The sequence below is a fragment of the Ammospiza caudacuta genome, chromosome 6 (assembly GCF_027887145.1).
Source record: "Ammospiza caudacuta isolate bAmmCau1 chromosome 6, bAmmCau1.pri, whole genome shotgun sequence".
NCBI lineage: Eukaryota > Metazoa > Chordata > Aves > Passeriformes > Passerellidae > Ammospiza > Ammospiza caudacuta.
The window spans coordinates 22,035,585-22,049,034 of record NC_080598.1 but is presented as its reverse complement, the minus strand read 5'-3'; the positions used below and the strand labels follow the sequence as shown (position 1 = coordinate 22,049,034).

Genomic DNA, 13,450 nt, shown 5'->3' with positions numbered 1-13,450 from the left:
AGAATACTCAAAGCAAGGCACTGGATTCAAGCACTTCTACCTTTAGCAACCAACCCCTTGACAAGTGTGCAGAACTTTGAAACTCCACACTGACCACTTTGCTGATTGACATTTTCCCTGCCAGAGAAGCAGCAGCCAAGCAGGGGTTTGGGGGCAAGCAGGACGTACAGTAGGGCTGTCGGTCGGGGCTCAGGACCTGGATGTCCATGGGTGAGTAGAGGGCAGACAGGATCTCCCTCCTCTTCTCTCCCGTCCGTTTGTTGCAGGCGTGGATGGAGCGCGTCTGCCAGTCCGTCCAGTACAGAGTGTCCCCAGACAGCGTCAGGGCAAACGGGTGGGTGAGGCTACCTTCAACAACTTTTTGCCTTTTGGGGAGAAAGAGTAAGGATTAAAAAATTGATTGCTTCCACTTGTTACCACACACATATGAAAAAATTTGCCTCCGTAGAAATTCACGTAGGAACTGTCATCTTTCAACAAATTCATGGGACCAAGAGATTCACCTGGTGATAAAAGGGACAAGCAGTCTGAAAAATGTAAAATAAGGTTTTACCCCTTCATAGCAATAAGGACACAAATATATTGGGTTTCAGAACATCATAGTATCCGATTCAGGCTCTACACTGTCCCCTTAAGTTCCTTAACTTCAGAAGCCGGGCAAATACCCAAACACAAGTGACTTTCCAAGGAAATAAGGTCCAAAGAGTGCTCCTCTGATTATAGCAGCATATGACATCTTTGCCCAGAACTTCAGTTTGCACTCAGTCTCTTCTTCCAGGAAAAAAAGGCAGAAATGACCTATGAGTCTCATTAAATGACCCCTCTCTTAATTTTGCAGCAGAAGGAACTATTTTTCAGATTAATTTTTAATGTAGAGCAAAGGTCAGTTATATTTTTCCTAAAACTAAATATTTATAATAAAAATCTGAAACATTTGAGGTGGTTTTCCAATTACATACTGGCACATATCTGAGAATTAGATGAACTGGAAGCCACAAAACACATGACATTTCTAACATGTTTTCACAGGATCCCAAAATTTATACCAGTTGCAATAAATTTAGATTTAGTAGTTTTGAAGACATTTACTAAGCCAGAGAAAAGACACTGGACAATTCCTCAGTCAAAACTCTCAGGTACTCAGTTTTCACAAACCCATACATTTTATGTATACACAAAGGTATGCACACAACTTTCAAACCAGTGTTGTGACACAGCAAAGCACTATTCAAAATTTTTCATCATATGACTTGGAGAAAGCTGAAGTCTCAGTGTCATCCTGAAGGAAAATAAGGAACTTAATTTTCTTATAACTCTATTAAATCTGCATTCAATTTTTTTCCACTGAAGATGTTTAAGGAAAAACAAAAATCAGCTAACATTTGGCAGGGAAAAGACTCTGCTTCATTTTGAGCAGCACAGGTGATTATCTGCATTTTCCAGGGTAGAAGGGAATAAAAAACACCCCCAAAATTCTTGATATATATTCAGACATGGACGAGTCTAAAACAGACTGTGACATGCACAAAAGTACCAGAATATACATGAGAAAACAAAATTATTCATAATAATTCTCTTCTAGAGATAAAATTGAAACTGTTCCAAAATTCTCTCTAATTACCACTACTTCTTACCATAAAACACAACAGAATAAATACAAATACTAATTTCACTTTCCACTCTTACCATTGCTCTTTCCTCTTCACTAATAACAGCAGTGGCTGTATCCTAATATCATAACAGCTGCTTTCCACTATGTATTGCCCCTATTTCCATCATTCTTAGATATCAAGTCTCCCTTTCTCCTGTAATTACATCCCTTGAAATAGTTCCAGAAAATGTGGGTGCAAATTGAAGCTTGCTAAGAGGCAGATTGCTCCAGTAACATTAATCCACCACATGGAATGCAAATTTCCTTTTTATTTAGATTTTGAGGTAATCCTGAATGGATTCTGGGATGGAAGGGGTGGAAGCATTTGAAACATCACCCATTTCTTTATTGTCATGGATGAGTGAAACTTGCTCCATGTTTAAGGAACAGAAACAACTTCAGAAGTTACATCTAGTCTGAGCCCTTACTGAAATGCACCTTTAACACCAGAATCCAGGAGTCCCAACTTCACAGACATCTGTTTCAACATTGAACAGTGAAAAGGAAAAGGGAATAAATAAAAATTTCATTTAAAAGGAGTTATGATTCAGATCAATCTTCATGGCCTTTTATCAACATCCATAAGACTTTCAGAGTTATTACGCTGGACAATACGTACAAGTTTGCATGCAGTCAGACATCAAGAATGTCCAATATGCACCCTGTACAGGGATATTCTGATCTCAAGTGTGCATTTACATGCTCTTAGCACCTCAATAAAATATGCAAGAGAGCCAAATTTTTCTTAATGCAAAATACATTGTTATTTACTAAAACACTATTTGATTTATGGTCCAACAGAAATCTCTTTGGGAGGTGGGGCATGGATCTATCACAAAGTAATTTGGATAGATTGCTGGAATTAGTGCATTCAAAGTCTTTCTCCCTTTCGGGTGGCTTTTCTCTACCTTAAAATGAGCAGAATAGATTTTACTTGCCAATTACAACTTCAACATTTACACACACACGCAAGTAAAGTCTGTACAATTTGTATGTGCATGAAAACCCCAGAAAGAGCCTGGAAACCTCAAACTCTGCCACTCTCCCCCAAATCAGAGAAACATACTCTATGCTGAATCATATGAAAATCTTTCCTTCCATCTAGGAACCTGCACCAGAGTGGGAGCTACCTCTGCCTTCCACAAAGGCCTTTTCCCTGTCTCCACTCTGGACTGTCAGTCAATACTTGTCACTTACTACAATGCCACCATTATCCAGCTCTTACACAATGCTCTCAAAGGAACTTGAGAGTGTTTTATAAAGGATGTCAATATTGCTATTGCTCTTTTATGACTGTGAAAATCAGGCATAGAATGCAACTCAGTAAAAAAAAAATTGAGAAACACCATGGAAAATTTTTTTGGGGGGAAGGCATATTATTCTATTACACAGAAATATGAAAAATAGAGCTCCTCCAACTTTTCACCAAGGCAAAACAATTTTATTGACACAGGCATTTTAAATGTTATGAAATCATGAAAATGTCATTTAAAACTACCTGAAGACCAAAGCCAGACAACAGTGCAGAGATTACTTTGGCAGGACATTTTACTGCATGTGACACTCACCCTTCAGGTCCAACACACCCTGCCCACTGAGCACTGCACAGAACTGAAGATGCAATCTCAAATGCCTAAGTCTGCCCTGCCTGAAGTGTCATTTCTCCATGTCTACAGAAGCCAAAACTTAACAGCACACTTGGACAGCAGCCACCAAAAAATTTCCACCCTGTGCTTTCCAGCAAGCTTTAGGAAATCTGCTTCCTAAGTCCTTGTGGTTTGAAACAACCCAGAATTGGTTAATTAATAGGCATGACATAAAGGACTTCTCTGGATGGGGCCATGGACAAGGGTGTCTCAATGTGTATTTCTTGTTGGTTAAAAAAAAACATTAACAATACTGTAAAATCCCAGTCACAAGTTAAATGTTATATTGGCTAGGGTCAAGAATAAGCATCCCCAACTATTTTCAAGACAAGTAAGAGCCTAAAAAAGAAGAACCCTGCTGTACAAGAAGGCTGTGAACAGTCTATAGTGAAATACTGATACAAACAGTCTTACTCTTAAAACCAGTTTTATAGTATGTGAGGTTATTTTTTTGCAAGGCAATTAAGAATTGCATTTTTAAAAAAATGGGAAAGTATTTGCATTATTCTAGATTACCAGGGGAAAAAAGTCTTATTTCAACATGAACACAGAAAGTGAGAAATTACACCTTATAATAGACCAGAGAGCTTACCTAAAGGAGCCATCCAGATTTGCTCTATGAATGAAACTCAGTTTTGCATCAGCCCAGTAAAGTTTCTGCTCGTCGAGGTCTATCGTGAGCCCGTTTGGCCAGTAAATGTCGGAATCAACAATGATCTTGCGCATGCTGCTGTCCATCCCTGCCCGCTCTATCCGGGGCGTCTCACCCCAGTCAGTCCAGTACATGTATCTGAAAGAGACACACACACAAATGAGGCCACAGGACATGCAGGGATAACCGCTCTTTGCAAAGCCTGTAATGGTACAACGGTACATTACATACAGCAGGGTACGGACACCAGTGCTTACTCCCAAAACTTTTATACACTTATTAAAGCAAATCAAACTCCAGGCCCACAAGGCACAAAGTAAGTCCTTCATGAAACCATCTCACAAGTTTTGTGTATTTACCATTGTCTCCCAAAGCTGAGCAGTACCTGATTGTTATAGGCATTTATAACTGAGTATCATCCCTTTGTGGTCAGTTGCTACAAGTTAATATCCTGTATTGCAATGACCACAGCTTCACCTCCTTTTGCAAATCCATAGAGAAAAAAAGAATTAAGTCAAGTGTCCTGAAATCTGTTTCTGTCAAAAAAATAAATCACAAATCCATGAAGTCTTAGAAAGACATTACAATTTTGGAATTTTTTTTCCCCATTCCCATCCATGTCCCAGTTTCCCTATCACTCCACCTATGGGCAATGTAAGTAGCCTGAACAGACTCACAATAGGTTAACAGCACATACCAATTGGAAAGGACCACATCAAAGTGTGGCAAATCACACAACATCTGCACAAAAAGCTGAGATTGTACAGTTACAAGAGAAATGGTCTGGTGAGAAGAGGACAGCCAGTTCACAGCTGGTAAACATTACCCAGCACCACATATGCAGCCTGCAAGTTGCACATGCAAACACAACTCAGCTGCCTCAGGGTTCTCAGAGAAACACACTGTCTTCCCAATGCCATGACAGCCTTTTGGGCCATGGGTTTGTGTGAGGAAGCCTTTGCCCTGAGGGAGCTCTCAAACATAACCAGGGATCTGTGCCCTGGACCCATCACCTCCCCAGGCTCCCTGCACAGTATTAATCAACAGGAGCTCCAGATGGGCACCAGCTGGGCAAGAGCACAGAGCTGCATCTGAGCTAAGTCCTCTTAATACTGCAGCTCCAGAAAAGCATGGTAAAGAGACATCTATTCAGTCCTGCACAATGCTGAGCCAGATGTTTCATAACCTGGCTTATCTCAGACCCTTAGCTCCCCTGAGAAGACAGCACTCGCTGTGCAACCACAGTAGGAGCCACTAAGGAAGTAAATGAATGTGGATTGTGAAAACACACTTAAACTTTATGCTTTATTTTATGAGAGAGACTCCTGTCCACACTTCAGGGACGATGTAGGGACTACATTTGTAATTGCTGTCATGTTCCTCTGCAGGGGGATCTTGCTCTCCCCCCCTGCAAACTGCAGAGGCTCTGGAGCTGCTTTACCTGCAGCTGGGCCATCATTTCAGCCAAGGAGGAACAGGCAGCTCTACAGCTATCACCAGCAAATGCCCCTCACAACACACTTAACCTTAAAATGTTCAGATCTCCATGTGCATCCTCCACCCCAATTTAGGCAGATCTCCGGTTCCAGGGCAGTCACAGCACCCACACAGCAGCATATACAATCATGAGCAGTTTATCCCACTAAAAAGGGGAATATAATAATATAATAACCATGCAGATATAGACAGACAGATAGACATTGCTCACTTGTATCACAATCCACATACACCTGAGTGTGAGATCTAACAAGTTTTCGAGGTGCAATAAAAGACTCCATATGCAGGTGACTCCACAGGTTTCTGACACAGCTCACATGAGAGTGGCTGAGGCACAGTCATGTCCCCAGATGCCTTCCCAAAGCTTCCTCAGCTCCAGCAACCAGGACAGACTGACAGCTCCTGGAAAAGCAGCAGCAGTAGCTGAGAGCTGCCCCAGTTCACAGGACAACCTATGAATGTAAATTGCCACTCATTTTGGTTTTCCTTAACAAGTCAGGCTGTAATTTGTGGCAACTCAGACTGTGTGGGGAAGCAGCTATTGACAAACAACTGAAGACAGAGAAAAGTAGCCTTAAAAAACCTGTCTGCACAACCAGATGCTGAATCATACTGTGAAACTGATATGGCCAAACACTCATTTTTGGTCAGGTCAAATCAGTTGTCTGATCCAGCTCATCTGATCCTGCTCAGCTTGCATCACCTGCATCCAGCTCTACAGGAATAAAGACAGACAAAAGATAGACTGTTGAATGAAGAAAAACGTGGCTATTAGAAGTGACTTTGGGCCACATCATGTGGCTATTGAAATATGTGAGTGCAGACTAAAAAGGAGATTAGACCATTAGACAATTAGACCATGAAAGTTACTTAAAAGAAAAAACAAAGGAGACAAAACTAGCTAAGTCCTATTCAACCCTCAAAACAGGTTAAAAGGATGAGAAAACATCCCTTAAATTATCATGGAACAAAATTCCTGTCCTCAGGCCTTCCATTAAAATTTCAGCCTGCACTCTCAATGCATTCAGATGAAGGAAAAAAAAATATCTGTAAACCAAAGAGCCCTCATGGCTTTTCTATGATATTAAAGGAGCTCCAACTCAAGAGTCTCTTCCCAAAAAATAATGTCATTTAATTTCACAGGTGATGTGTGTTTACCCTTGGCCTCACAGAGACTGCTGTACAAAACTAGTACTTTCAAATTCACAAACTTGTCACAGGAAAATTGCATCTCTACATTTCAGCTCATTAGCAGGCACCAAGCTCAATGTTACTCAAAGGTTTAATACTGTGTGGTATTAGCAAAGTAGCTGCACCACAAAGGAAGGGTCAGCAGGATGAAGATGCACTTAGACAACATGGAGAACAATCTAAATGCAGGCAGCCTTCCTTCAAAGCACTTCTCCCTTGGTTGGATTTTTCTAAAGCAACACAGCCTGTCACCACCTTGTCCTGGCAACAGGCTGTCCCTGCAATCCCTCAAGTATCACACAGCTGATCTTCTCAGTGAACTTTTCAGACTATACTGAACACCTAAGGAGGTAAAGGTTTTCTTCCCTCTGCGTGCCCCACAGAATCCCATGGTCCATCACAGGAGCAGACACCAAGCCACAGAAAAGCAAATACAATTTTTGCATCCTTTTCAAAGAGGTTTCTGTCCTTTATCAGGCAGCAAGGTGCTGAATTGCCAAGAATTTTAGGAAATGTGCTCTGGCTTGGGGATCTCTCAACACATCAAGATCCTGAATTGGGAGTTTGGAAACCAATGTAAGAAGCTGCTCCTACAGCAGGACTGATGTTCTGTGGTCTAAGTGAGCCCATTTAAAACCATACCACTGCCAAATGAAGCACTTCTTCTCCGGTGCCCACCCTGGTGTTGACATTAGCATTCTAACAAGGAAAAGAAATGAGAAAACTCAAAACCTTTCAGTTACCTTAGCAAATAATCAGTGTTACCAATGTTTCTGCAGCAAGGGGTGCTTAAACAGAGGGAGCAAAGAACAGCAGCAACCAGCCAGCTGAAGCCACCTGTGAAGCCTGCCCAGAGAAAGAGGCATTTCTCATCACCTCCCCCTAGGCCAGTCACTCACCTTTGAGTCTGCAATTAGCTAGGGCAGCCCTTTCCATCCCTCCTCTTCCACCTTTCTCTAGCCTAGCATCTAGGCTCTAATGTCATTTTTTTTTTGTAGCACAAGGCACAACAGAGCACTGGACATGAGACTCTAGCAAGCCATAAAATTTCATGTTTTAACTGCATGCTTGTAAGGGATTTTCAAGAATGCACAAAATGTCAAGTTTTCCCTTTTTTGCCCTCCTCTATTTTGAGTGACAAAGCTAGTTCAAATTAAGGTAAAAATACAGTGTTCTGGCTGGAACACAGAGCAACCTGAAGACAGACATTTTTTTGCACAAGTTATAAATCCTAAAGAAAAGAAACATCCATGGTTATTATGGAAAGAATTACACAAGCTTAACTAAACCAGCACTGTAAACTTAACTGTAACAGTAATAAGAGAATTTTTTGGGGCAGGGGGAAAGCCTCCTTGCTATGATTTGTCATGAAGAAATAAAAAAGGCTAACTATCCTTGAAATAACCCATGGATCTGATTAAAATTATTAGTCTCCTGTCAAAAGTACTGAAATCTGCTTGTACTAGCTTGTTTATCAGAGAAAGAGGAATACAGGAAAAACAGTGGAGAAATTAAAGATTTTAGTAATGTCCTGAATAATAATTAGGCCTTACAGCCTCCATCTTCCAAATGCCTGCAGTCTACAGGATCAATTCCTACACAAAAGCAGACACTTTTGGTTGGAGCTTTATGGGCAGGGGAGGAATATGGCAAAAAGCTCCAAATAGCTTCTCAGAGAAAGGAATCAATCTGCATACTTTAATAGTTTATATGCAGGACAGGAACTGATTTTGATTCATCCTGATTTAAATTAACCTTCATTCAGGAGCCTGGAGTGATAACTGATGTGTTATTTCTGGGGCGGGGAGGAGGGGGGGAGAAGGCTTTCCTGAATTTATTTTTTAAAGAATGCTCAAGAGTCCACATCTATTATTGACCTCAGTATAAAACAAGCACTTGAAAACAGTCAAGACATCTGGGACAAATGATGGTTCAGGACTGGGGTTTTTTGTTTTTCAAATAGAACCTATTTTCCAGGTGTCCAATATATTAACAATCCCTACCATTTCCATTTCACCATTTAAAAAAGAAACCCCGCATTTGGGCCAGATAACATTTCAGAAAAATAAGTAGACTAAGCAAAGAGTCTCAGTCTGGAAATACCTGTGCTATTATGCCTCCAAGTTTTTGAAGCCAGCTGAAAAGATGCACACTGAATAACAATGAAGAGCCTAAGGCAAGCATTTGGGTAGGTTTTTTTGTTTGGTTGATTTTCTTGGTGGTGGTAGTGTTTTCAAATGTAAATTCCAGAGTTTTAAATACCCCTGGGCCAGGGCACGCCATAACAATTGTAAGAAACTAAAAATATCAAACCCAATATCTCTGTACACATTAGATCGATCACATATTAGGACTGGCATCTGAGGAGTTTTATATCCTCCTTGCATGGCAACAGGTCAACAAAAGTCTAACAGCACTGAGGCTGTCAAAGAAAATGAAAACATGAATTCCTAAAGAGCTAATGAGAGGAAAAAAAAGCCCTTGTGAGCAAAATTCACTGCTAAGCAGCTATTAAAATCAATACCATTAAAAAAAAGTAACTAAGCAGCACTACATATGCTCTAAACAAAAAGCAGACCTTGGACAAACTTATGAGTTACTTTATTTACTTCTTGAGAGATGCTTAAGTGTCTCCCTCCCTCACTGATTTTAAACCTTAACTCCAGACTTCTAAGGCAGAAATGAAGGAGAGGCAGGCAGAAAAAGAGACTAACATCAAATGATAATTTCACAGCACTTGCACCAATTCTGTCCCTAAACTGATCTGCTGCACCACTTTGCTACAGCAAAGAAAGGAGCTGGAACAAAGCAGAGCAGAAGCCAAAGCTCCACCAAAGCCATGGTGTAAATGTACAGTTTCTCATGAACACACAGCCACCAAGAGTCCATCCAGTCCAGTAGCCAGAAGCACCAGACCCAAAAGAGTACATAAAATTCAGTTACTGCTCTATATGTAAGCACATACATGTCATGTGTTACATATATTACAAATACGTAAGCTCTATATGTAAGCTTCAAGCTTCACAACCAAGCTTTCTATCAGAACTTAATTAAATGCAATTCAACTGCAGCCAACAAGGCCCTGGGTTTTGGGATATAAACTACCACATTGAATTAGGGCTTAAATGGTGCTTCCCTCCTATCAGAAGAATGGGACTGAAAACCACCTTGCAAAAACAAACAGATTTTGAAGTTGGCAAACTGCACCCCAGTGGGGGTTTTTGTTGGCTTTGTTTTTGGGTGAGTTTTTTTGTTTGGTTGGTTGGTTTGTTTTCTTTCCCCTGCTTAACTCATTTTAAAATTCCAGGTGCAGGAGCAAAACCAGAATGAAGACCATATTTCCCCTCAGTCTTAAAGCTGCAGGTTATTTTTTATTTCCCAGTGCTTCATGTCTCCTGTCATTATTTTTACAAAGATTAGAAATCAGGATTGTGCCCTCCAAGAGCAGCCAATCAGCCATCTGAGCTGGAAGGTATCACAGACATAATAAAAAGCAGCCAACGTTGCCCAAACACTTTTTCCATCTCCCAAAATGCAGTACAGCTGCCAAACCTTACATAACCTGCTTACACAAAAGGAGCCAGTTGTACAGATGATATAAATCAGTACAAACTTCTCCAATTTCAACAATGCTCTTGAACTTATACAAGCCCATGGCATAAAACAGGAGTTTACAGGAAATTGCTATGAAGTTTAGATTCCTGCACATTTAAAACTTACTTCCCCCATCCCACCTTTAAAGCTACAAAAACTCCACTGTGAAATTAAATATCCCCAACTGTTTACAGAAGAAAAGAATGTCTATCTCACATAGCATTAAGCTGCAAATTACTTTCTTTTTTTTCAAATTACCTTTTTATTTTCTTTTCTTTTTTTCAAGCACTGAATTTTGAGACCTAGATGTCCTTGACAAAATCATTACAACAAACCCAAAAATAGGCCATAGCAAGTAATCATTACAACTAATCACATTGTATTCAAAAAATGTGTACAAAGCAAACAAAACCCTTGAGAACCAGCCTTCTCCACTACAGTTTTCCTACAATGTCTTTTATTCTGATTTATTCTTTGGAAACACACACTGGCAAGGTGTCCTTAATGATCTCTGGGGCGCTGTGATCAGCTCACAGCAGCGTGTCCATGTTTCTCTCCTGCTGAGGAGCCAGAACTGGGCACAGCACTTCAAGGGTCCTTTCACCAGCTCTGAGTGGAGAGGGAGGTTCCTGATCTGATGGCAGCACTCCTGATGAAGCCCAGGAGTGCTCTTGGCTTTCTTGACAGCAAGGGCTGTCTCACAGGCAGTCCACTGACCCCAGGTCCCCTTCTTTCACAAAAATGTGGTTTACTTTAGGAATGGATAAATAGACCAAATCCCAATACATTCAACCCATTTTAAGACACACTGCAGACACTCAAAATTCAGTATCCTCACATGAAAAAGTGAGCAGAATGAACTGCTGAACTCTCCATCAGCTTGTGAGCTAGACCCAGTCATTACTCAACTACATCTACCTGAAGTTAAACCTAGATTTCTTTCTCTTTTCATAAGGAAACACTGAATGAAAACCTATTGGGACAGTCAAAAAAAAAAATTGTATCTACACATTAGACTGACTTAATGGAAGATGGGTTGCAGCAAATGTACTGAACCACAGTAATCCAACTGTGTAAGTCAGGTGCTGGCGGCTCTCTAACCCACCCATCTCACAACTGCTCAAATGTTTAGCTCAAACCAAGGCATTTTATGTTTCTCTGTGCTGATACACTTTAACTCAATGTTTAGGGAAAGATACACACCAACTAAAGACAGGAATTTGTCAAGGCACAGAACTTAAGCATGTTCATTTGCACCCTTGTAATTTCAAACAGTAATAAACAAACCCTGAGAACACCCTCAGTAGATTAAGTGGAAAAATTCTTACTTTAGCTCATACTAATGCTTAATTTGACATGAAAAAAAAAATTAAAAACATGTTTTGAGTTAAACCAAAGCAACTCATTCATGACAGAATAGTGCCAGTCCATCCAGACCAATATGTTGTATATGCCATGATCTCCACATGATGCAGCTATAAAATACACCCAATGACATCATTTAATCAAAGAGCTTCCACCACCTCTCTGGTGCCACTGCATTCCTGACTTCACCCAAGAAACCACTGCAACACACACTGGCACTGTGACAACTAAAGCCATCCTGCTGCTCCTTTTCTTCCCCCAAGAAACAGTGTAGAAATTTAGAAGAGAAGAATACAATTCCCAAATGTAATAAGACTAAATGTGTAAAGGGCAAAGAAGTATCAGCATCCAGGACTCAGGATAGGAGGAGTCACAGAAACTGCAGCAAAAGAAGAGCGCAAATAGGGGAGGGAGGTCAATGGGGTTTTTAAGGAAGTCTACACATTTCCACCTCTTTCCCATGCAGTTTTGGGGAGTAGGGGAGAAGTAAATTACTTTTTTTCCATCATCTCTGAACAGGCAGGTCTGTTCTCAAATGAAGCAAAAGGTCTTTGAACAACAGTCTTATCCATGAGCAGGAAAAGGGAGAAATAAGCAGAAGAGACTAATGAACTATTTAAAGCAAGACTGTCACCATCAAGGACAATAATCTGAAAATTAGAGTAAATAAAAATTCCCACAAAAACCTCAAGTTTCTTATGCATGAGACTATTTGGAGACACATATCAAAAGCTTTCCAAGTCCCAGAAATTACTGCCATACCAAGATACTGGATATGACTGTGAACCAATTTTACAGTTGAGTACTTTTCTTTCATTTTAAGATAATAATCATGCTACTCATATATTACAGAGTTTCAAATAACTAACCAAAAGCTTCAAAATAATTTTATACTTGCAATTAATTACTAACTAGAAACATACAGGATATAAAGTAATCTCTAGCTTTCAGGCAGCAATAAGCACGTTTCACTCAAAACCTGGGCATCTTCTGCATTTTGCCCAAGCAGCCACAAGTTAGGGTTTCTAAAAAGCACAGCCTTCTTTACTCACAGGATGTTTCTTGCTTTTCTTCGCCACCACTTGCAACAGTCACAAGTTTTTCTTCAGTATCCCCTCTCCTCTCAACTATTCCAAAGGAGATTAAGACCAGAAGATACACTGCTTAAAAGATGTCATCGTTCACCCTTATTTGTATCAGAAGCCTCAGTCGGCTGCAGCTCATACAGATCCCAATAATTCCAACCCAGCAGGCCAACATGCTTAACCTTTAGTACCTGCCATGCTGCTGTGTGGGACCAAGGTCCTGCTGAACCATCAGCAAACACCAGTGCAGCTTGAAGGGCTGACATAAACACAGTTGTGAGTTACAACAGCTCCAGGTCTTGTTCATGGACTTGCTGAGACACTGAGCAAATACTGGATTAGCAACTAGGCATGTCTGAGGCTTTCAGTTTTAGACTCTGAACTGAAAGCTTTCTAATTGTGATAGCTGTCCCTTCTATATACATTTTTTAGTATCCCATTTGATGCATTTACCATCTAATCCTTTATTTGGTGCCAAATATACTTTAGGTCAATGACAGCCACTGCTTGCAGGTTTTGGCTAATTTGCCATAAGCAACCTGAGGCAATGGCTAAGCCAGGCTATGGCATACAATCCCTTAATGCTGTTCAGACATGATTAGGCTTATTTTAATCTCTGAACTAATAGCCATTCTGCAGAATGCCAAAACAGATGATTTATTTTTAGTACTTTTTTTGCTGCATTCTAATTTGTATCTTATTTCCTTCCACCGAAGCTTTGCTCTTCCAAAAGGAGAAGATTGCTCCATAAATGAAGTCAGCTTCTGGG

The 13,450-nt window shown here is 40.4% G+C and overlaps 1 protein-coding gene across 2 annotated transcripts in view; it reads right to left on the bottom strand.

Moving 5' to 3' along the window:
* Positions 1 to 13,450, bottom strand: part of LRP5 (LDL receptor related protein 5) — a 131,428-nt gene that overhangs the window by 82,109 nt on the left and 35,869 nt on the right. For both annotated transcript variants that reach the window (XM_058806395.1, XM_058806394.1), the window contains exons 3-4: positions 3,890 to 4,087; positions 169 to 365 (exon numbers count right to left, since the gene is read on the bottom strand). In XM_058806395.1, coding sequence (XP_058662378.1) covers positions 169 to 365; positions 3,890 to 4,087 — 395 coding nt within the window. The remainder of the gene's footprint in view (positions 1 to 168; positions 366 to 3,889; positions 4,088 to 13,450) is intronic.